Source organism: Macaca fascicularis, chromosome 1 (genome assembly GCF_037993035.2).
Source record: "Macaca fascicularis isolate 582-1 chromosome 1, T2T-MFA8v1.1".
Classification (NCBI taxonomy): Eukaryota; Metazoa; Chordata; class Mammalia; order Primates; family Cercopithecidae; genus Macaca; species Macaca fascicularis.
This window is the reverse complement of record NC_088375.1, coordinates 211799856-211823298: the sequence shown is the minus strand read 5'-3', so window position 1 is coordinate 211823298 and position 23443 is coordinate 211799856. Positions and strand designations below refer to the sequence as shown.

Below are 23443 nucleotides of genomic sequence, written 5' to 3'. Positions count from 1 at the left end.
CTAGTTAAGGAAAACCTTTCTGGGGAGACAAAGTTACAGATTCCAAAAATAAAACCACATAGGCATTTTTAGTAACCTATTAACCTTTCCTTTCTGAGCTTTAAGTTATTTTTGTTTTTTCTGTAACTCATGTAACTGTTTTCAGATCTAATTCCTAAATAAACATGCCATGACATTTTCTCAGCATCCTGATTTTTTCTACGTATTCCTTCCCATTATTTTCTAGCAATTCCTTGAAACTATTAAAACCTGTTTTCCTAAATTCATTTCATTTTCTTGCAGACAATGTTCCTAACCTTTCCTTGGGATCCCAAACACTATTAAACATTTGTGGCAACCTTTATTGTAGTTTTAAATCTCAGACCAACTACATCCAGGCAAATCACTGCAAACATCTGTTGTTATCCTTTCTACTAAGATCATTCTCCAAAATCCCCCAAAATGTGAGATAATCTGTAACTCTGCTACTGAAAGTGTAGTCAGGAACACTGGCATCACCTATGAGCTTGTTAGAAATGCAGACTCTTGCCCATCTCAGATTTAATGAGTCAGAAACTGCATTTTAATCAAAATCCCCAAAATTCCTACTCACTTCAAGTTTGAGCAGCATTTTTGAATGAATTGTGACCTAGACAGCTTAACTAGAAAATTTAAATAATCACCAGAAATTCCTTCAAAATCATTTGATATGTGCAAGAAATGGTCTCATTCATCTTTGCTTTCACATTTAGGATAGTAAAACAGAAATGACATTACAACTAATGAAGATATCCACATTACTGCTCATTAATTAAAAGGAAGTTTCAATAAAAATATTTATTGTTGGTTGTATTTAGATCGTTTCCCATACCAACACTATACAGATTATATTTCAATATGAGTAATTTGGTAAGGTTCTATTTCTTAACAGGAATCATGGAAAAGTTTCAAAATGACAAAACAATGCTAAACACGTACCATTTAACCAAAAAATATTTAGTTATACGACAGCTGGCTAGAACACCCAAGTCCTTCTAATCAAGCCAATTCAGGTACTTGAACAATAGCCAAACACATAAGCACCATTATAATCAACAGGTTCAAATGAAAACAGAATGTTTTGATGATATTTTGAGTATAAGACAAAATTTTCAAAAGTGATTTAGCTGATAAAAATAGTGGCCTTTTAAAACATATTAATGGCCGGGTGTGCTGGCTCACGCCTGTAATCCCAGCACTTTGGGAGGCTGAGGAGGGTGGATCACGAGGTCAGGAGACCAAGACCATCCTGGCTAACACGGTGAAACCCTGTCTTTATTAAAAATACAAAAACAGAATTAGCCGGGCATGGTGGTGGGCGCCTGTAGTCCCAGCTACTCGGGAGGCTGAGGCAGGAGAATGGTGCGAACTCGGGAGGCAGAGTTTGCAGTGAGCCGAGATCATGGAGGCGGCGCTTGCAGTGAGCTAACATCGCGCCACTGCACTCCAGGCTGGGGAGAGAGTGAGACTGTCTCAAAAAAAAAAAAAAAAAAGTATTAACTTCTGCTTAATCTACTTAAAAACCTAGGCTGAAACTGAAGTTTACAGACTTAAAGGATTCCTGACTGAAGTACAGAATAATCTCCCAAGAACAACAATACAGGAATGTTTTTAAATTCTATTAAATAGTATTGAGATCTGCAATAATGTAATATTTTCATATCTAAGGAAATATTACCCCTTTACTTGAGACTGAGCTCCTTTTCTTGCCAATGTTACCATAATTGACAATACTGATCCTCACCTTTATCCCAATCTTAAAATGATCAAACTCCTTGTTATTTTAAAAGGCACGACTAAACTGTGTCTAATTTAATCTCTTGCTTTTTTTCTTTTTGGAGACAGGGTCTCGCTCTGTCACCCAGGCTGGAGTGCAGTGGCAGGATCACAGCTCACTACAGCATCTACCTCCCAGGCCCAAGTGATACTCCCACCTCAGCCTCCCTGGTAGCTGGGACCACAGCTGTGTGCCACCATGCTCAGCTAATTTGATTTTTTGTAGAGATGGGGTCTCCCTATGTTGCCCAGGCTGGTCTTGAAATCCAGAGCTCAAGCAATCCTCCCACCTAGGCCTCCCCAAGTGCTGGGATTACCGACATGAACCCCACTGCACAGAGCCCCTCCTGCCTCTTAATAAATGGACATCTAGGCCTAAAAGTCACCATTTGGAATTTTAAGCAAACAGCTGAATAAAACACTACTCTTGCTTATGATTTGGAGGAAATGTCTACACATGGTCTTGATTTTGGTCACAACTTTCGATACTAAGGAAATAGAAATGTAATTTCTTTTCATAGCTACAGACAGAAGATATCTCCCTAGGTGAATATAATATACTCCACAGGAAAATACCTAACGAAATCTTGCTATTTCTAAAACTAATAAATTCAGGGCTTCTGACAGAGCTAAAGCTTAAGCAATCCTTTAATAAAGCTTAAGCAATCCTTTATTTTTGGAAGAAATACATCGCATATCAGTGAGCTGCCCCACCTTTCATCCCATTCTGCAAACACCTAAAGATGCTCAAGTTTAGATATTTTTGCTGTTAGAACATTCCTTCCTGTTTCAGTGAGTGATCTTTTGATCTTGAAACAAAAAGAATACAAAACAAGAACAGTAAATTCTCGAAAACACTAACCAAAAGGAAGTATACTATCTACTCTTCATTACCTTGAAACAATAGGGTATTCACTTTTTCTTCCCTGTAACTCAGTTTAATGGTCTTCATTTGAAAGAAACAAGGCAGAATACATTACTAGTCCTTCTTAATACTTTCTTACTCAATTTGTTTATAGACTATTAGGTCCCAATCATTTTCCTTTTAAATATTTTTTGCTATTAACAGCACTAATTACAGAGGAATCACACATTACTTCAAGTGAATTTCCATTCTGAGTTGCAGAACTTCTACGTTTTTGACTGGTGAGAAATGAAGGACACCCTCAAAGAAAAATAAGTCATAAGAAAAACCGGCTGGGCGCAGTGGCTCATGCCTGTAATCCCAGCACTTTGGGAGGCCAAGGTGGGCAGATCACGAGGTCAGGAGATTGAGACAATCCTGGCTAACACAGTGAAACCCCGTCTCTACTAAAAATACAAAAAATTAGCCAGACGTGGTGGCGGGCACCTGTAGTCCCAGCTACTCGGGAGGCTGAGGCAGGAGAATGGCGTGAACCTGGGAGGCAGAGCTTGCAGTGAGCCGAGATCGTGCCACTGCACTCCAGCCTGGGCAACAGAGCGAGACTCCGTCTCAAAAAAAAAAGAAAAACCACCATATTAGGGCTACCTGCAAGAGAATAGGAAACCTCATAAAGTTAACTTTAAGACATAAAGAGAGAACTCTTTATACAGTACTTCCTGTAAATTGGCAGTATTTCCCGATGATGCATCCAAACTGTCCAACACAGCTTTCCTCAAATAACCCCCTCACCACTTCTCCTTCACTTGTGGCATGTCACATCAAGGGCACAAGGGCACTGGGGCAATAAAAAGCCTACTGAAAGCACTGTACAAATGTTTCTGTTTGCCCACCTCTGTAGATTCTCTAGGAACATTTCCAAAATGCCATGATTTCCTGAGAAAAACGCTACTGGCAGCCTGTTATGCCACAGCCAATATTCCCATCTGCCACCTGTAGATCTAGTTCTAACCTCAGCCAAGCTTCCTGACAATTTAATAAATCTCTGTTGAGTTCAGCCTTTTCATTTTTACTATCCCACTCCTTCACTACCTTCCTTAGAACAGGTATCCAATATCTAGTACTAAATTTGAAGACAGAAACTCCACTTGACTACAAAAGCCTTAATCACATAACTACTAAATCTGTTTTGCACAATCAAACCCATCACACCCCACCCAAAATCACCAACACAACATTTTGAACATGTTAAATTTTATTAAAAATATTTAACATTGTACAAATATTCCAATACAGTTATGGTACATGAACACTGTACCAAAAGGATTTTTATTAAACTGATGATTAAATGGAAAAGGTCTTGCAAATGTCCCTATTTTGATATTTCTTATGTTACTATATCCATATCAGCGATTTATGTTTGCAGGAGCCTTCAGCCCAATTATAGAAATAGTCTTAGAACATAGTACCTAATATTACAATAGGATTCACTAAGTACAAGTCTACCTATGTTATTGAACAGGCTAGAGAAGTCCCTTTTGCCCAACCCTCATATGTGAGGAATCAAGAAAAGCAATGTTCATGGGATCCTGACAAATCTACTAAATAAAGTGAGAGCCCTTATTTAAATTTGAGCAATTTAAGTTTTTCCCCAGAATGTCTCCTTTGTTGGTTCCATGAAATGTATTTTGTTCTAAGTGTTTAAAGCTAACAAACTGGCATTGCATTTTCCTTAACTTACATAAACTCATCAGAATTACATGAATATTCCTACTGTTTACCTTGAAACTTCCTAAGGAGCAGGCTATTTAGTGCAAGTTTTATACCCTGATCCTTTCTGTCACTGATACATGCATAAAATGTTACCTTAACACAACCCTGCAATCACTGCCAATTCTTAAAAGTATTATATAATTTCATTCCAGTGTTGCACAACTAGTCTATAGCAAACTTACAGGTAAGGGTTTATATTCATGACACTGACTAGCACGTTTAACATCTAGGAAATTCTTTCTAGACTGATATTCTCAACCAATAAAGATACAGTGCTATAAGAATACTGAGGTTCTTCAGGCATGAAAATTCATAATTACTTTTAATCAGTGCTTATACCATATTACAATTATTTTTTTATATGATATGGTCAGAAATGCCTAGTTACTAAATTTAATTTCAATCTCTACCTTACCACCATGGAATCCCCTACAGACTATAAGATGAGGGATTTTAATCTTCAGCAATAATTTAAATATTGACTCAATTCTACCAATATCTACTAATCCTATCAGCTATCCTAGCTTTCACACAAAACACAAGTTGTTCATAGGTTTGTTTCTGCTATGTTCAAAGTCTTAATATTTCAGCTATATAATTTCCTCTTGACCCAAAGTCATTGTCTCAATATATCTCTAAATTGAGGCCATTATTGTCAGCCTGCTGAAACTTTTTAAAGTTCCATTTTACAATGTTAAGATTAGTTTGGAAGATTTTTAAAAATAGTATCTTTGGTGTTTAAACCCTCCATTCTATCAATGTCTTCTTTTTACTACAATTAATGTGCAATAAATATCTCTTTAAGATACATTTTATGTTAATCTATCCAACAAAATATAGAAAATATAATACTAGAATGAAATGACAGTTAAAGCAAATTTATTATCTCTCCAACACTTTTTAAGATTATAAGGTGTCTATTTTGCTCACTTAAAATATACCCTGAGTATTTCTTACTTCATATTTGCAGGCCTTTCTTGCTGATCTGCTACCAATTTAAGAGTAAGTAAAGTGTTATTATATGTTCCTATTAAGAACAGAAATAATTTAATATTAAAGTCCTAGTTTTCTACAAGGCTGACATAATTGCCCACTTATAGGATATGGGCATTCTCCCACACTTAATGCCCCACTACTGATAAAAAAAAAAATAGGAAAAAAAAAGTTCTTACCAACAATTCCACTGGTTATCGTCCCCAGCGAACCCCACCTAGCAAGTCGACATCATGACATGTCAGGTCAGGGCAGCCTCAACCTCGCTTCCCTGATAGTCAGGTGATAAAAGGAAGGAGTTAAAACAGGAAAAGTACACTTGCAGATTTCTGGATAACATCTGAAAATGATTAAAAAACAAAAAAACAAAACAAAACAAAACCAGAGCTTCTGGTAACCTCTAAATAAAAAAGTATATACACGTATTTTTATTTAAAGAAAAAAAACTTTTCTGGAAGAATTAACAATCATTAACTTCAAATTAAATATTATTAAATTGCTGACCAATACATTATACATGCAGTATTTTTAAAGCTTGGTGTTTGCATTTGAAAATTAAGACCTAATCAACAAACTTCTAATATAAAAGTAAACATGTCTGGCTAACGGATTTGTTATTCTGGATTCTCCAGTCAGTCATCAAATCTACTGGTTTCCTCAGAACAACTCCACCCCTAAGTTAACAGAAGCTCCCATTCTTAGAGAAACATAAACACACTTATAAATCCAGTGCAGTCTTTCTATAAGGCTTTTTCTTAGCTGTTCACTTAAGAGATTCCACGTAATAATTGTTCACAAAATAATGGACAACACTAAAATTAACTTTGGTTAGTTTTCTTTAAGAATACTGGTAGCTCAGTATAATAAAATTCTCTTTGAAAAATCAAAATGACAAGTTTTAACATATTTAGAAGCCTTGATAACTAATAAGCAATAGCCTTATAGCAAGTATTTACTGGAAGGGTTTGGTTTTACAAATACACAATTAATAAAACGCAGGTATGATTATATTCAAATGGGCAGGAGGCAAATGATGTAATGAGTTTCAAGAATAATATTATATGGCTTTATGCTAGAAGTGAAATTTTATGTCCCTTCTCTTTTAAAATTTAAAATATATAATTTATTTTGTTGCATGCTGACCTGTTTAAAAAGAATTCATCTCCTAAGTCAGATTTCAAAGTCAAAAGAGAGAAAAATTACCTCCTACTATCAGAAAGCATTGGGCTTTCTTATGCAGAATAACCCCAGTAACTAAAAAAACCTGAAAAACAATTATGCTGAATTCATTTTAAAAAAAACTATAGAATCATAACTCATTTTCCTTATCTTTTCACCAAATAAACCTGGATTTATTAGAAATCTGGAAACTTATTAGAACTTTTTTGCTCTTAAAAATTAAAATACCTTCATATAAATACATACATTTAAGCAACTGCTATAAATGAGTGATCAAATAAAAATTAGTATTCCATTATGGGGAGGAGCATATCTGTATCAGTCTCACAAGGGTACCTACAAAGAATAGTTCTACACCTCAATATATTTCCCAACACACACTTTACTGTAACAGGCTCATAAATAAAGCCAAATCAATTAGCTTGGGGAACAAAAAAGATGGAAAGACAGGAGAGCAGGAAACCAAGTTCCTTAGAACTCATAATTTGTACCTATTTTTTTAAAAATGCCAATCTAGAATAAAGACCTCCCTCAATTGACTTTTTTCAGGTTTATATATTACACTGTTAGATTTATTTATGTGAAAAGTTGACCTCTGAATCTATTTTCTCTGAATGCTGCTACAGTGTTAATTTATAAGACATGAAAGAAGAAAAGCTCTTGAGTTTTAATGTTTATAGGATTATGTTTTACAATTTTAAATAGCCACAAAACCTCTAAACCAAAAATTAAAGGGTACCTCTGCAAATATATTTTTAATTAGTGAAAAGGACAGAGGAGGAAGTGGCCACTTTAAAATTCAAAATATAATTTGCAATTAAAGGAAAGGATTTTGACATGGAACCCAAGTTTTAATCTTACAGTTTTTGCGAGGGTTTATGCTTTCTCAGAATCATTTCTATCCCCATTCTTAAGATTCTTTATGACAACTTTGTAGCTTGTAACACCTAATTAAGAAATACAAACAACTCAAATTTTATTTGTAGATTTTGTTCTTTCCAAGAAAAAAATCAGGATTTTACTTAAGTCTAATTAGATGTATAGTTACAACTTCAAATTGTATTTTCAAAGTTTAAAAGCAGCATTTAAAGAATGTTTGGTGTCTTTACTTACATGGGCATAAGAAAAACAACTGGATCTGTCTTACCAAAGAAATACCCATGTTAACTCAAAACTATCATACAACAACAGACCATAATTCCTTTATCAGTTTCCAAAAAACTAAAATATCAATAAGGTCTGTTAAATGACTATACTGTGTAATAAGTGTACTTTGAAAAAGAAATGAAATATATTGACTTTCATCAGTAAATATTAATCTTATTTGAAACGAAAAGAAGCCATGAAACCCAGTATGATCTAACCAAGATTACACGGAATTAAGTGGCTTATGATTTTGAAATCTAATATTCCTATCACAAAGACACCAAACAGGAACAAAACACAGAATAATGGTGTATCCATTTTAATTATTCCCCAATGGCTTCTGATATTTTTATCATTATAAAAACATTTGAGAACCACGTAAGAATAAGATGGAGGGGAAAACTTAATAGTAATTTGAAAGTGATTCAGACTTTTCTGTACCATAAAGCTTAGATTATTTTGTTCCTCTCATTCTCAAGCAAAAAAGTCATTAGAATAAATCAGAATTTCAAAAGGAAATAGGGAAATAGATGTTATGTCTTGGCCAACAAAAAATATAGGCATTAGGGATAGCAGATAAATAAAAATAAACGAGATGTTAACAGAAAGTCAGAGGTATTACTACTGGATATTTTTAAGCCTCTCTTACAAGGCATGAATGTTTCTCAAAGCAAATTTACATAGTAATAGGAAATTATATTCCTAAACCAGTAACTGAAATGGTAGTCACAATCACGTTTACTAAAACTAAAGTCCGCAGTGCAATTGACGCCACAGTACTAACAGTTTTCCCTGTATGTACATTCACTTATCCAGCAAATAAGGTCTTCAGTCACAAATTATCCCTTATAAAGAATGTGGGTCAAAATAGATTGCAGTCTGCTTTCCCAGCCACATTTTATTTGTTTTAACACAAATTATCCAATGCCTGCAAGAATGCTCAAAAGTCTATGAACCTGTTTTTTTTTTAAATAAAAGATAAAATTTCAAAATTAGAAGAGACTATGAGAGAACACCAATCAATGAAGTGCTAATTGGAATAAATACTTGAATTTAGACTAATCCTCAGTCTAATATCCACAATACATGTTGGAATAGACAAGAAATTTTGCATGAATTTGATCACTCACATAGGCAGTTATACTTTGAAAACAATATTCCTTGCAAGGATTACGAATAAAATAATGTTTTAGGACACAATTGAATTTGAAATAGGTAATGTTTTGAATAGATTTTTTAGTTTTATTGAAATCTTACATGAACAAGAAATTGGAAATACAATCACATCAAAGAACAAATTGTCACGGCTTTTGACGTTTAAGCCAAACAAATTTTGTAGGGCAGATTTCAAAAAGGTGTGAAGTTATAACAATTTAAAAACACAGTTAACCTACTTCTAGGAATGCAAAACATACAATCATAGGTTATTTTCAATACAAGAAAACTTAAATTTGTTTGCTTTAATTTCTTAAAACTACTAAGACAAAGCACTAGCTTGTATTTTTATTTACAGCATACTCCATACTCCTATGTAATCTATCCCAAATCCAAAAAAATGAAACTGTCCAAAACCAAAGGTTCTGCAAAATCATGATTTAACAGTGTGCCCAGCTTGTTTTGAAGCTAAAATGAAGCCTGAAACCATAAAAGCATTGTAATCCCCAGAATAAGGGAACTCTGCAAGCCCAATAATGTCCAAGAGCATTTATGAAAAGAGGAAAAATAAAAAGACTTGAGTATATACACAATAGTGATTTCTTCAGCCCAATACAAATGGCAGCAAAATGCTACTTAAAGATGAAACAGTTAAGCCAATTTTTTTTTTTGAAGAATGTAGATCTAGAGCCAATCGTATCTTGCCAGTATCATTTTCAAGCCCTTACTTGTCTACTTCCACTGTTGCCCATAAGTATCCTGATAAAATTCCTGGTTGTCATTATTGTAACCATAGTTACCAGAATAGTCACCACCTTGCTGAAGCGGCTGCTGAGCGATGGGTTGGGAACCCCAGTTCTGTTGGTTGTTGGTCTGACGACGCTTGGAATCAGGTTGGTTGTACCCATCTGCCTTTCTCTTGCCTCCTACATTGCCCCCACGATTGCCCCGAGATCCACGGGAACCACGGCCTCTCTGCTGTTGAGCAGGACCCCCTCTGCCACCCCTAGAGCCTCTTGGTGGTCCCAAAGGTGCCCCCCTCTGTGAATAGCCAGCTCTACCTCTTGGAGGTGGTGCTCCCCTCCCCCTTGGTGGTGGTGGAGCACCTCGCCCTCCCCTTCCTCCTCCTCTTCCTCTTACTGCATAGCCATCATCATAGCCGTAGTAGGGATCTTCATAGCCTCCACGATAGTCGTGATAATCATAACCATAGTAATCATCATAGTAATCTTCATAGCCATAGTAATCTGGAGGGTAGCCATATCCACCTCTCCCCCCACCACGACCCCGACCTCTAATTGGAGGTGGCATTCGAGGAGGAGGGTGGTAGTAATAATCTTCATACCTAGCAAAGGAGGGAAGGGAGAAAAGAAAAAACAAATCAGTTTGCTTCAAGACTCTGATTGTGTTTTATTAATCCAATCTCCATTATCAAATGGAGATTCCTTGTCCAAAGACATATCTACTAAAAGGTAGACTCACGCAGTGCTTCTGGAGGCCTGTCTAGCAGCTTGGCGCTCTTTCCTTTTCTTGTCTGGTGGCTTGGCTAAGACTATTTCAATTTCTTCCCCTTCTATTTCTTTGCCATTCATTTCATCCATAGCCTATAAAAAATTGAAAAATTAATTTATTTTATGATATAAAACTATATGTTTTATATAGTGTGCATGCTATCATACTTGACTCATTTAATATACTTAATAATTTACTGCACAATTATTTTAAATGGCCAAAAGGTGAATCTAGCCAGAAAGTTAAACACAAACACAAAGAAAATACGTTTCCCTAGACCTTATCTTTTTATATGTAAATGACATTTAGAACAAAACCTACCTCCTGATACTGTATTTTAAAAGGTAAAAGGGCTGCCACCTATTGCTGCTCCTTAATTCCAAATAACTAACTCCTTAAAAGATAAGCCATACCTAAGAAGCAAATCCACACCAAAGAAGCAAATCCATACCAGGGAAAAATGCCAATATTAATACGAACCAAAGATTAACTTTTCAGGATTAGAATTTTTAAATAAACATGTAGCATACAACATACAGGTCTTACACTGTTCTTATACAAAAATTTCAAGGATCTGAAGCACAAATGAGGTTACAGAGTGAGATTATCTGTAAAATTCAAGATACCAACACAAAAAAACCTAGGTTTCCCTCACAATGCTTAACTCGAAATGTATTTTGCTTGAACAGTTTAAAGTACAGAGCCAGAAAAGGCCTGGACTAATGAAGACTCAAGCAATTACGTAGAAAGCAGTAATCAAACATTCCATGTTCTAGCCCTTTGTTCATGTTGTTCCACCCAACAACCTCTGCCATACATCAAAAGGTTCAGGTACTCAGTAACAAAATGTCACCTCCTCATATTTTATTTTTTGTTTCCCTATACCTTTCTCCCCACTCTGGGCACACATAAAAAAATGTTCTATTTATAACGAGCTATTAGTGATTTATAAGTATCTAGACAAAAATGAAACTAGTCCTCAAGATTGCAATTTTCCCTGTACTGCTTCAGTAAAAGCAACTAAACAAGTTTACAAAAGCTTCCTGGCATAAATTAAAAAATGAAACATCTACTCTCTGCCCCGACCATCCTGGTGACTCCCAGTTCCTGGACTAGATATTTTATAATTTAATAGGCTTCCTTGGCAAACCATCCTATAAATATTTTCCATCAGGACAACCAGTTATTTAAAACCAGTTGAGTCAGGAGGAATATTTGGAAAGCATAAAATTATTAGTTATCTGCATTCTATACCAGTAAAAATTTCAGACGCCACACATTAACAGATAAGAGTGTAACAGTATAACAGATAAGATTCCATACTTCAAAGCCAGATTATTACTGAGTTTGTGATCTTGGACAAGTTATGAATTTTATGAACAATACTGCCTCATTAATTAGCTATCATCAATGAGCAAGCCGATTAACTATAAACGAGTCAGAGATTCTAGAAAGCCTGTTTTAAAAGCAGCACCCTGGGCAAAAAACAAAACCAAAAAATGCTCAAATTAGAGGCGGTAGTATCCCACCAACCAAACATGCCAAAAAAGAACCATGCCTGTGTCACTAAGCATTCTGGATCTATCTTCCCAGTAACATAAAAAAGATTTTAGTAGTGTTTTGTCTTGCTTCCCATCCCCTCAAGGAAGGAGAGATGAACAAGAAAAAGAAACTGAAAATTTCACCCATTAAAGATAGTCCGAACCCACTGTCAATAGAAAGCAGGTTTTGTGTTCCAAATACCATATGAAAATACTTTCTTCATACTTATTATCATCAAAGACTAAATCAACTATTATACACAAGAGTTATCTCTAACAATTACTGAAATCAGTAAAACATAGTGAATGCTATTTTAACTCTAAAATGATTAAATAAAGGTAAAACTAATCATACCCTCATCACAATACATCTACTCAAATACTGTATGAGTCATGTACACCACTCAGTTTCCTTCATAGGTACACAAACTGAGGTAAACTAAGTAGTTATAATATATTCATTACCTATTTAGTGTTTACAGCAGCTAATTTTTATACCTTGTAATACTTCCAAGGCATCATGCTATCAAATCTTACAAAACAATAGAGATTAAAAATAACTTGCCTAAGATCACAAATTCAGTAATAATCTGGCTTTGAAATATGGAGTCTTATCTGTTATACTATTACCACTTAACAGAGATTAAATAGAAAGAGTTCAGCAAAAGCTAACAGTCAATTTTACTTCAGTTTTTAACATTACTTTACGTGTTTGGCAGGTTTCAGAAACAAAATTCAAATATCAAGAACCAAAATTTCAAAATTTCTACCTTAACAGCTGCTCCTCTGTCTTCAAAATGAACAAATGCATAATCTTTCAACTTCTTTACTCTTTCGAGTTTTCCAAATTCAGAAAATGACTTTTCCAATATTTCTTCTGTCACTGTAGTAGCCAAGTTTCTCACAAACAAAACTTTTACCTAGTAAGCAACAAATAAACAAAACTGTCATTGGCTACTTAATTTTACCTGAAAAGTGTTTCTTCCTGTCTTCATAGCATAGGCTTTTCTCCTCTAAAACATTAAGCGCTGAAAGTGTTGTTACAGGTAGTACGAGAAATTGCTAGGAAAATGACACTGATATCAGTCACCAATTTATAAAAATTATTGGTTCTTGCCTTCTCCTATGTTGTCATTAAAGCACCTAACACTGAATAGAACCTTCAAAGAACCAACACATAATTATTATTGCTAATCAACAAATTTAACATGGTCTCCAAGTCCCTTTCAAAACAAGTTTTTCTGTTTCTTTCCTCTAAAACTGAATAACTTTCAAAAGTTCATATGAAAAAATAAACAAACAAGAATAACCAGGAAAAAAAAGAGTGAAATTTAGAGACTGGCCCTACCGAATATAAACAAACTATAATGCTTAAATCATTAAATCAGGTAGTGTTAATTAGAAAAAAAGGAGAAAAGCTGGTCCATGCCTCACACTATACACCAGGATAAACTCCAAATAGATTGAAAATTTAAATAATAAAAGGGTGGAGGGAGAACTGTGAAAGTATCAGAACAAGAATGATTCCTTCATGTAACACTGGAGTGGGGATGACCTTATGACTTAAAATCTAGGAGCCATAAGAATGATATATAAAAATAAATGACTTCTATATTGCAACAAATACTGTAAGCAAAGACAATAAATATGGATGAGGTATTTGCAACATGTATCACAAACAGCTAATCTCTCTTTTATATCAGAGAACCAGAAAATAAGAAAAAGCTCAACAACTGAATAGAAAAATAGGCAAAATTCACGAATATGTGGTTCATACAAAGAAACACACATGGCTCTTAAAATATATTTAAAGTTCAAACCATTCATAGTAAGAGACGCAAATCATTAATCATTAATGGCACTGAGACCATTTGTTATCAGGTTGGCAAAGTTCAAAAGTTTGATCATACACTATTTTGTCAAGAATGAGGAAAATAATTATCTTGTATTTTGCTAGTAGGAATGTAAAATAGTGTATCTCCTACAGACAGGAATATGGCAGTATCTTAACAATTACAGATGTATTTACCCTTTGGCCCACAATTCTACCCCTAAGAACTATCCTACAGATATATCTCCACTTGTATCAACTAACATAAACTTATTCATTCCAGCATTGTAAGAGCAAAAGATCAGAAACAATTCAATATCCAGCTGGTTAAATACACTATAGTACAGAATAGACTACTATGTAGTCATAAAAAATGAAGAAGAGGGCTGGGCACAGTGGCTCACGCCTGTAATCCCAGCACTCTGGAAGGCCGAGGTGGGCGGATTGCCTGAGGTTGGGAGTTCGAGACCAGCCTGGCCAGCATGGTGAAACACCGTCTCTACTGAAAATACAAAAATAAGCCAGGTGTGGTAGAAGGCACCTATAACCCCAGCTACTCGGGAAGCTGAGGCAGGAGAATCGCTTGAACCTGGGAGGCAGAGGTTGCAGTGAGCCAAGATTGTACCACTGCACTCCAGCCTGGGTGACACAGCAAGGCTCCGTCTCAAAAAAAAAAAAACCCAAAAAATGAAGAAGAGCTCTATGAGCTAACAGAGATTGACAGGGTACACTGTTTTTCCTGTTTTTACATCTCTGAAATAAAGAAACAACTTACAGTCAATGTGATAAGCAAGTACTGTGCCATAGTTTAGTTGGCAGTGTTTTATAACTACTTAGTGGTTCATATAATAATAGTGTATTTTCTCAGAGCTGATGAAACAGGATGGTGAATAAACAAAAAGTAGATCAGTGAATATAGTAGGCTGCCAACATTACTACCACTCATGTAAGAATTAAGGAAGTATATTCATATTTGCCTAAGGAAATACTAAAAAGATAAACCAGAAACTACTAAAACTGGATGCCTTATAGGGGACAAAGGGGATTTGGTAGACATAGGCATAGGGGTAGAAAGGAAATTTCTTTGTCTTATATACTTTTCCATATAACTTTTAAACTAAGAAAATATAGTACCTATCCAAATAAAAAACTAACATATTGAACAACTTGTTGCTTCAGATACAGGACTATCTAATAAGAAGTTACTAATTTAAAGAGGAAAAAAAACTAACATTTTTCACAAATGCTCCATCCCCTTTATTATTCTCAATTTATCATACTAAGGTCCAGCCTCTATGTTACACAGACTCCCACTGGCTCAGTTGCTTTTAAAAAAAATTCAACATGGAATTTTCTATGATGAAACTGTTAACATACTATATCAAAATCACTTACTGAAACTGTGTTTAAAATGTTCAACAGGAAAAAGGGTCCCTTTAAGAGACATATATTTAGGCTTTTAGGTTTTGGTACATTGTAAAACTGACCCAACTTGGCAAAAAAATCTTCAGTGAATTGTAAATTGATAGTGTGAATAACAGAAGCTTTACTCAAATGGATAAACTTTTCTTTTCAATTACGAAACAGTAAAGGAGCTGGGTGCAGTTGTAAGCACCAGTAGTCCCAAGCTACCTAGGAGGCTGAAGCGGGAGGAACGCTTAAGCCCAGGAGTTCAAGGCTGCAGTGGGCTATGATTACACACGTAAGCAGCTACTGCACTCCAGCCTAGGCAACATAATGAGGCCCAATCTCTTTAAAAAAAAAAGAAAACAATAAAGGGCTCTACAATATTTAATCCTAGGTTTATGGAGGCCTCATTTTCATTCCAAAACCTGTTTTAGATTTACGAAAACGGAGTTACCAGAATAAAATCTTGGAAGTTTTCTAACCCTAAAAAAAGATTAGGATGAACTTCCGTCTGAGCAGCTACTAAAGGTTATGTGAGAAGTGGCTGGTAAGCAAATTACAAGCTATACTTTTGGTTTTCATGGGATTTTATTCCTCTTTTATAATATGTAATACATCTATAATGCTATTTTAAAATATTTTCACAGAAAAAGCAACACAGGCTATTTAGTTACTACAGGTGGATTCAAAGTTGTGGTGATCTTTAGAGACTGATCCAGGCTCAATAAAATAGATGACATCCGTGTTTAGTAGTTTACCCAAAGTCATAGTTGTATTAGGAGAAGAAACAATGGGAATCAAAATCAAGCTAGTAAAAAATTAAAATAAAAACTAAGAGCTATTTGAATTCTCTATCCCTTACCCATCTACTCAAGGAATATGAGATAAAAGATACTGAGTAGCACTTCTGAGAGCCTCTCTGGTTCATTCTCAATAGATCTTATCTGCTTAACCCAAAGATGTCATTGCCTACATAGACTTTACCATACAAGTATAAACCAGGGTTCTCCTCCAAACTATTTAGAGCAAGGGTTTGCCTCCTCAAATTCTGGAATAAAAACCTTGACTTCTGACTTATCAAGAAGAATCCAACCATTAACTCATGGCCATTCAGAGTTGCTGCCTCCCTGTGAAGGGAAGATACAATTAAAATGCTCAAGAGCTCATTTTAAGCAGCAGAAATGCAACTCTGAGGCCAGTCGCGGTGACTCACGCCTGTAATCCTAGCACTCTGGGAGGCCAAGAAGGGCAGATCACGAGGTCAGGAAATTAAGACCACCCTGGTTAACATGGTGAAACACTGTCTCTACTAAAAATACAAAAAATTAGCCAGGTGTGGTGGCAGGCGCCTGTAGTCCCAGCTACTCGGGAGGCTGAGGCAGGAGAATGGCGTGAACCCGGGAGGCGGAGCTTGCAGTGAGCTGAGATCGCGCCACTGCACTCCAGCCTGGAAGACCCAGCGAGACTCCACCTCAAAAAACAAAAGAAATGCAACTGTGATGTGTCCCAGGAGTCGCCCAAAGGAAAAATTAAGAACCAGTACTCATGGCACCACTATTAAGATCCTGGCAATGCAAGCACAGGAATTAGGAGGGAATAGAGTGCCCTTTTCAGGACTTGCCGTGCATATTTTGCCACTAACGAATAAGAGCAAACACGACAATCTTTTGCCTTTCTTCATGGGGACAATACACTAATGGAACTTGATCATTTAAAACAGGCGGGGTGCGGTGGCTCATGCCTGTGGTCCCAGCACTTTAGGAGGCCAAGGCAGGCAGATCACGAGGTCAGGAGTTTGAGACCAGCCTGGCCAATATGGCGAAATGCTGTCTCTACTAAAAATACAAAATTTAGCCAGGCATGGTGGCAGACGCCTATAGTCCCAGCTACTCGGGAGGCTGAGGCAGGAGAATCGCTTGAACCCGGGAGGTGGAGGTTGCAGTGAGCCGAGATCGCACCACTGCACTCCAGCCTGGGCGACACAGTAAGACTTTGTCTCAAAAAGTAATAATAACAAATAAAATAAAAATTAAAAAAAAGCTTAAAAAAAGAAAAATCAGCTATAAATCTAAATAAAACATAATTCACAGCCAAGTAATAAGGCATAATATAGTCAATGAAGATTATAATTTATAATCTCCAAAACATTACTTCTCACTTTACTCAAGACCTTTAAAAAAAAAAAAAGCCTCTATCCCTCACAGTGCCGAGCACTAAACAAATACCCAGTGTGTATGAAAATACTTAATTGAAGGAATTTCATTTCAGTTCCTTTTGCACATTTAATCTGCAGGAAAAGGGATGGTTAATGGAAATTCCTGGATACCAAGACAGGCTGTTAACTTTAGTGTTAAAGCTGCTCCTTGCCAAACAGTTAAAGTCTAAAGCTACAATTTCTATTTATCATAAAACTCAAAATATTTGAGCTTCATTCTGAGTACAAAATTTAAATGATGACCCTATGCCCACTCCAAGCAACTGTATTTACCTTAGCCATGACTTCTGGATCTGGTTCTTCCACAGGGTCAGCCCATTCAACTGTAACTACATTTCCCCACACTTTTACTTTTCCACTCATCAGCCGGCGTCTGGCTTGTGCTGCTGACTTGTGATCCTCATATTCAAGGAAGCAGAACCCCCGATTCTTCTTTTTGTCATCGGGTTGATGATAGAGAATAACGTCCACCAAACCCTCTGTTAAACCAACAGCCAGATATATAAGCCAAAAGCATCCACCACACATCTAGCGATTAGGCAGACCTAAATCCGCTTGACGATGAGCAAAAAATAAGTGACGCAGCCTCAAAATGAGTCACTAACTTTGTAGACAATTAGTAGACAATTAAATCAACATAATCAGATATGGGGTTTGGGACAGTATTTGATGTTCCTTTTTAATTTTAGGGGTTCTTAAGGTATAGCCATATACAACAAATCTAACTACTGTATTCTGACATTTAACATGCTGCAATATTTTAGAGCGTTTGATATAACATGACTATAAAAGCACTAACAAGGATCTTAAAACTATTAACATAAACCCAAGAAAACTAACTTTTGACAACTAATCATGGCCAAGATAACTTAAAAGTTACTATTTTTAACCAAGAATGGAAGTGATCACTAAATATTAGTGTTCCTCTGGTCTTAGTCCTTTGCCCTTATCTTTCCATATGTGTTCTTTCTGAATAATGTCAGCTAGCCCTATTTTTAAATGTTATCTATACCCTTACAAATGCTTAGATTTTTTTCCTAGCCCAGATTTCTCTAAGCTCTAGATGTGCCTATGTTCTTACCTGATGTATCCTCTTTGATGTCTTAGAATCGCAAATTTAACATGTCCAAAACTGAACCACCATGGCCAAAATCTGCCTTCCCTAGACTTCCTATCTAATAAACAGTGCCATCCACCTGGTTCTGAAGCCAGAAATTGGTTAGACATTCTTGATTTCTTCCTTTACTTCATATCTCCTAACCAATTCCAAACTCATTTACTTCTTTCTATCTCCACTGCTATTACGCTAGTCTAATCCTCTATCTGTACTAGTATGACAGCTTCAACTAATTTATCAGCTTCCACTCATGCCCCTTCTCTCCAAGTCCCTATCCACACAACAGTAGGAATAATATCCCATAAACATGAAACAGGTGTTATTTCCTGCTTAAAACTTTTAAATGCCTTCTCATTATATATACAATAAAAACCCAACTCCTTACATGGCCTACAGAAGCCCTGCCTACTTCATTTCATACAATTATATTCCTAATTCTACCTTTTAATAACACTAGTCTCCTCAGTTACTGTAATATACTGTCTTCTTTCTTGCCTTGGAACCTTGGCATGTGTTGCTGCCTTGGAATGCACTTCCTTTTGCTCTTTGTATGCTACATCTTCTTCATCCTTCAGGTGCTGGCTGACATGTCATCTTATCAGAAAAGTCTTCCAGAACCATCCAAACAGGGATAGTAGCTATTCTTTAGCTAAATATCCTATATTTCCTGCTTCAGTGTCTTATCACAATGTCTAAATATTCCTTTAATTTTTATTATTTATATTCTTGGTCTTATCTCCTTTCCCAGGATATAGGATCTATGAAAGCAGAGAATATGTCTCTTAGCCACCAATGTATCCCAGGCACATAGCACAATGCCAGCACTTAACAGAAACTTTAATAAACACCTGCTGAAAGAATGAATAAATGATCATGAAGCCAGAAGGAGATATAGATAATAAAGTGATGAGGTCAAAGAATTGTGCCAACAGGGGTATTTGACAACACAATATGGTGGATGGTGGCAGTGGTTACAAAGTGAGACGCTAGAAATTAAGAGTTTAAAGTGCACAGAATTTCTGGTGCCTAGATCCAGAATGTAATCTGGATATGGTGGAGCTGAAGTAAAGGACTAAAGATGAGGTAATCATAGAAATAGGTAGGAGTCTAAAGCCCTGGATGGTTCACCAATGTAGATGTTAAAGGTACTAGAAATAAGTTAATTTAGGGCAGAAGAGGAAGATAGTGAGCCAGAAGCAATCTTTAGATTAATGAAAGGCTGAAACCAGAAGAGCAATGATTGACAGCTTCAACAAAAGGGAAAGCATTTGTCTGAATGATAAAAATGTAAAGGAATAGTAGTTTTTACAAGGGGAGGCAGTGGTCTAACGCAGTGTTTTTAAGTTATAGGTAGTATTAGATCACAACTGGTATTTTAAAAAATGAAATAGAATAAGAAGTATCAAAATAAATCATGTATAATAAATAAAAGTACAGTTTTGTTAAATTGTTTCAGTTATATATAAATGTATACAGAACTACGATATAAAATCTACTTCTCAATCAATTCCATGGATTTAGAATTGGATATTTTAAAAAATCTGATCGGCCAGGCACAGTGGCTCACGCCTGTAATCCTGGCACTTTGGGAGGCCAAGGCAGGCGGATCACCAAAGGTTGGGAGTTCGAGACCAGCGTGACCAACATGGAGAAACCCTATCTCTACTAAAAATACAAAATTAGCCGGGCGTGGTGGTGCATGCCTGTAGTCCCAGCTACCTGGAAGCCTGAGGCAGGAGAATTGCTTGAACCAAGGAGGCTTGCAGTGAGCCAAGATAGCACCATTGTACTCCAGCCTAGGCAATAAGAGCAAAACTCTGTCTCAAAAAACAAACAAATAAACAAAATATCTGATCTAGACAAGGCAACAGGGAGGGAGTAAAAACTTTCATTCTCTTGGTCCTAAAATACACTAACTGTCAAGGGGGAAAAAAGCATTCACTTGAAGGCTATAGAGCAAAAGCTCCAGCAAAAGCCAAGGTTCAATTAAGACAAAGAAGTGAAGGGGACATTCCAAGAAATGAAGGATATAAGGGAATTTGTTTAAATCCAAACCACTATAAAGCAGAAAGGAAGCAATTTAGACACCGAAGACCTGAATTCTTAATTTAATACATACAACCCCTCAGTTTTTGTGAGCACTTATAAGTAGTATAACACATTTCGCAAAAGTAATTTCTAAATACATTTTTGTTTTACCTGTGACTTTACTGAATTCTTCCAAAATGTTTTCTTTAGTCTTATTCTTCGGAATGGATCCAACAAAAAGTCTGTTGTTTGCCACAGAAATGCACACTCCAAGGTGTTTACCAGGGCGAATTTCATAGCTGTCACACTGCAATGAAGAAAAGAACCAGAGACCCCAAAACCACCCCAAACTCAGGACAACTGATCTTAATCTAAAAAAATTCAACAATTTAAGGCCAAATGCTCCCTGCTTCATCAACTCACCAAGCTCCCTCATGCTTTCCATAATATGAATGTATACTTTAAACTTGTCACAGTCTCTTGTTTTAGTTTGGTTTTGTTAACCTTCACTACTCTTCCACATAAAAATGACTCACTTTATTGTTTAAAGTATCTTATTTCATATTTTAATTTTATCTATCTGAAAATGTTTTCCCACAGATTTTTCAGAAAAAAATACCTGAGACTGATCATTCAGGGTCCTTGGAAATGTAAATTGGATTAGAAAAATTTCAAATTCTACAGAAGTCACAGAATTCTAAATATATAGTTTTAAATTGTCTACCAAACACAGTATTTTCAAAAAGTGTTTTATTTAAATCACTACAGTAGATTTTCTTGACAAATTTTAGCCTTTTTTTTAAATTTTAAGACTGAGTCTCGCTCTGTCGTCCAGGCTGGAGGGCAGTAGCACAATCTTTGCTCACTGCAACCTCCACCTCCCGGGTTAAAGTGATTCTCCTGCTTCAGCCTCCCAAGTAGCTGGGACTACAGGCGTGCGCCACCAAGCCCAGCTAATTTTTGTATTTTTAGTAGAGACGGGGTTTCACCATGTTGGCCAGGCTGATCTTGACTCCTGACCTCAGGTGATCCCACCTGTCTCGGCATCCCAAAGTGCTGGGATTACAGGCGTGAGCCACCATATCTGGCCAATTTTAGCTTCTTATACTTTAATATTATTTAACTATTAGTTTACTAAGAGATATGAGTATTAAAAAGAAAATCATATGTTGCCAAAAATGAAAACTTAATATTAAATAAACAAGTTTGAAGGAAAAATCCATAATAAAAACTAAAATCTGGGTCAAGCTACGAGTGGAACTGATTCAGACACCAGTAATGAAACCAAAAGCCTTGATGATGAAACAGGCTGATCATCTAGAAAGGCTAGAACCAGACTTAGTGAGCCCCTCAGATGTCAGGCAAGAGTATGCCAAAAAAAAAAATGACATTGTTATTTTAAGATACTGAGATAGCTGTGTCTTAAATACAGCAGGAGTGAAGATACATTTGATTTGCAGAACTTTGTTACTACTACTACTGGTCTGAAATGAGCACCAAGTGGTTAAAGGCTCTAAAGAAAGGAAATTAATCTGAGACTGGCTATAAATAGTAGGAGGAGAGAGAAAGATTAAAGACAGAGAAGACTCAAGGGCCAAGAAACATAAAGAACGAACAAAAATACACTTAGAAAATATGAAATAAATCATATGAATAGGCTGTAATAAAAATAAAACAGATTCACAACTATTTTCTGAATGGAATCCTAAAAGTCACTGTCATCTACTATTACATTCCCCACAGCCCATTCCAGCCTTCATTATACTATAAGAATCCTAAAGTTTAACATCAAGAATTGATATCCTTTTGCCTAAAACCAAAAAACAGAAATCCATAAGCCAAATACTCATATGAAACTTCTGATGTTAATCAATCTAATAGATAACTTCTTAAATCAATGGGAAACTTTCTATAAAACATTACTTCTTGGGTATTTTCAGTTCTTTTTTAGTTTTATAGTCAGAAAAAAAGCAAAAGTCACATACCAACTTGGTCGGTACAGAAATATTCAAAGCAACAACTGAAGGAATCAAAATAATGTTAACTACAAACATTTTTGAATTAAAGTTTATTTCCTCAAATAGTGACTTGCTAGACAGTGGATAATTATCACATACCAGTTTCACGGCTTCCTGTGCAGCTTCCTTTCCACAGAAGGTGATAAATGCATACCCTCTATTCTGACCAGACAGTGGATCCATCATAAGACGCAGATCCCAAATGGGTCCAGCCTTCTCGAAAAGGGGCACCAACTCATCCTCATATAAATCTCTTGGTATTTTGCCTACAAACACCTGAAATAAAACCCCCTTATTAGAATCCAACATAAGCATTTGATTTTAGAGTCATAAAGCCTACTGTCTTTATTTTTTTTTTTTAAGACGCGGGCAGAAGATGGTTAAGAAAGAACGGAAACAGGCCGGGCGCGGTGGCTCAAGCCTGTAATCCCAGCACTTTGGGAGGCCGAGGCGGGTGGATCACAAGGTCAGGAGATCGAGACCACAGTGAAACCCCGTCTCTACTAAAAATACAAAAAATTAGCCGGGCGCGGTGGCGGGCGCCTGTAGTCCCAGCTACTCAGGAGGCTGAGGCAGGAGAATGGCGGGAACCCGGGAGGTGGAGCTTGCAGTGAGCCGAGATCGCGCCACTGCACTCCAGCCTGGGCAACAGCGTGAGACTCCGTCTCAAAAAAAAAAAAAAAAAAAAAAAAAGAAAGAACGGAAACAATCTGAAACTTACAGTTGACTTGCAGAGCTAATCCTAATTTTTATTATAATGACCTTAGGGTTATCAAAGAACAACAGTCTCTTGAAAAATGGAAACTAGTAAGAGTGTAAAATCTGTATTAACTCTAATTTTTAAATTTTTATAACTTGACTTGTTCTCATAA

General features: G+C 36.1%; 1 protein-coding gene across 20 annotated transcripts in view; it reads right to left on the bottom strand.

The window, feature by feature from the left end:
* Positions 1-8966: 8966 nt before the first annotated feature.
* The window catches only part of HNRNPR (heterogeneous nuclear ribonucleoprotein R), a 34479-nt gene continuing 20002 nt past the window's right edge, over positions 8967-23443 (bottom strand). For 7 of the 20 annotated variants that reach the window (XM_015440971.2, XM_045378377.1, XM_005544483.3 and 4 more), the window contains 6 exons: positions 22671-22847; positions 20725-20860; positions 17682-17887; positions 12726-12875; positions 10385-10506; positions 8967-10247 (listed from right to left, as the gene is read on the bottom strand). In XM_015440971.2, coding sequence (XP_015296457.1) covers positions 9635-10247; positions 10385-10506; positions 12726-12875; positions 17682-17887; positions 20725-20860; positions 22671-22847 — 1404 coding nt within the window. In that variant the 3' untranslated portion in view covers positions 8967-9634. Of the gene's footprint in view, positions 10248-10384; positions 10507-12725; positions 12876-17681; positions 17898-20724; positions 20861-22670; positions 22848-23443 lie in introns of all 20 variants that reach the window. The other 13 variants (XM_065527946.1, XM_065527959.1, XM_065527949.1 and 10 more) reach the window with 3 other exon arrangements.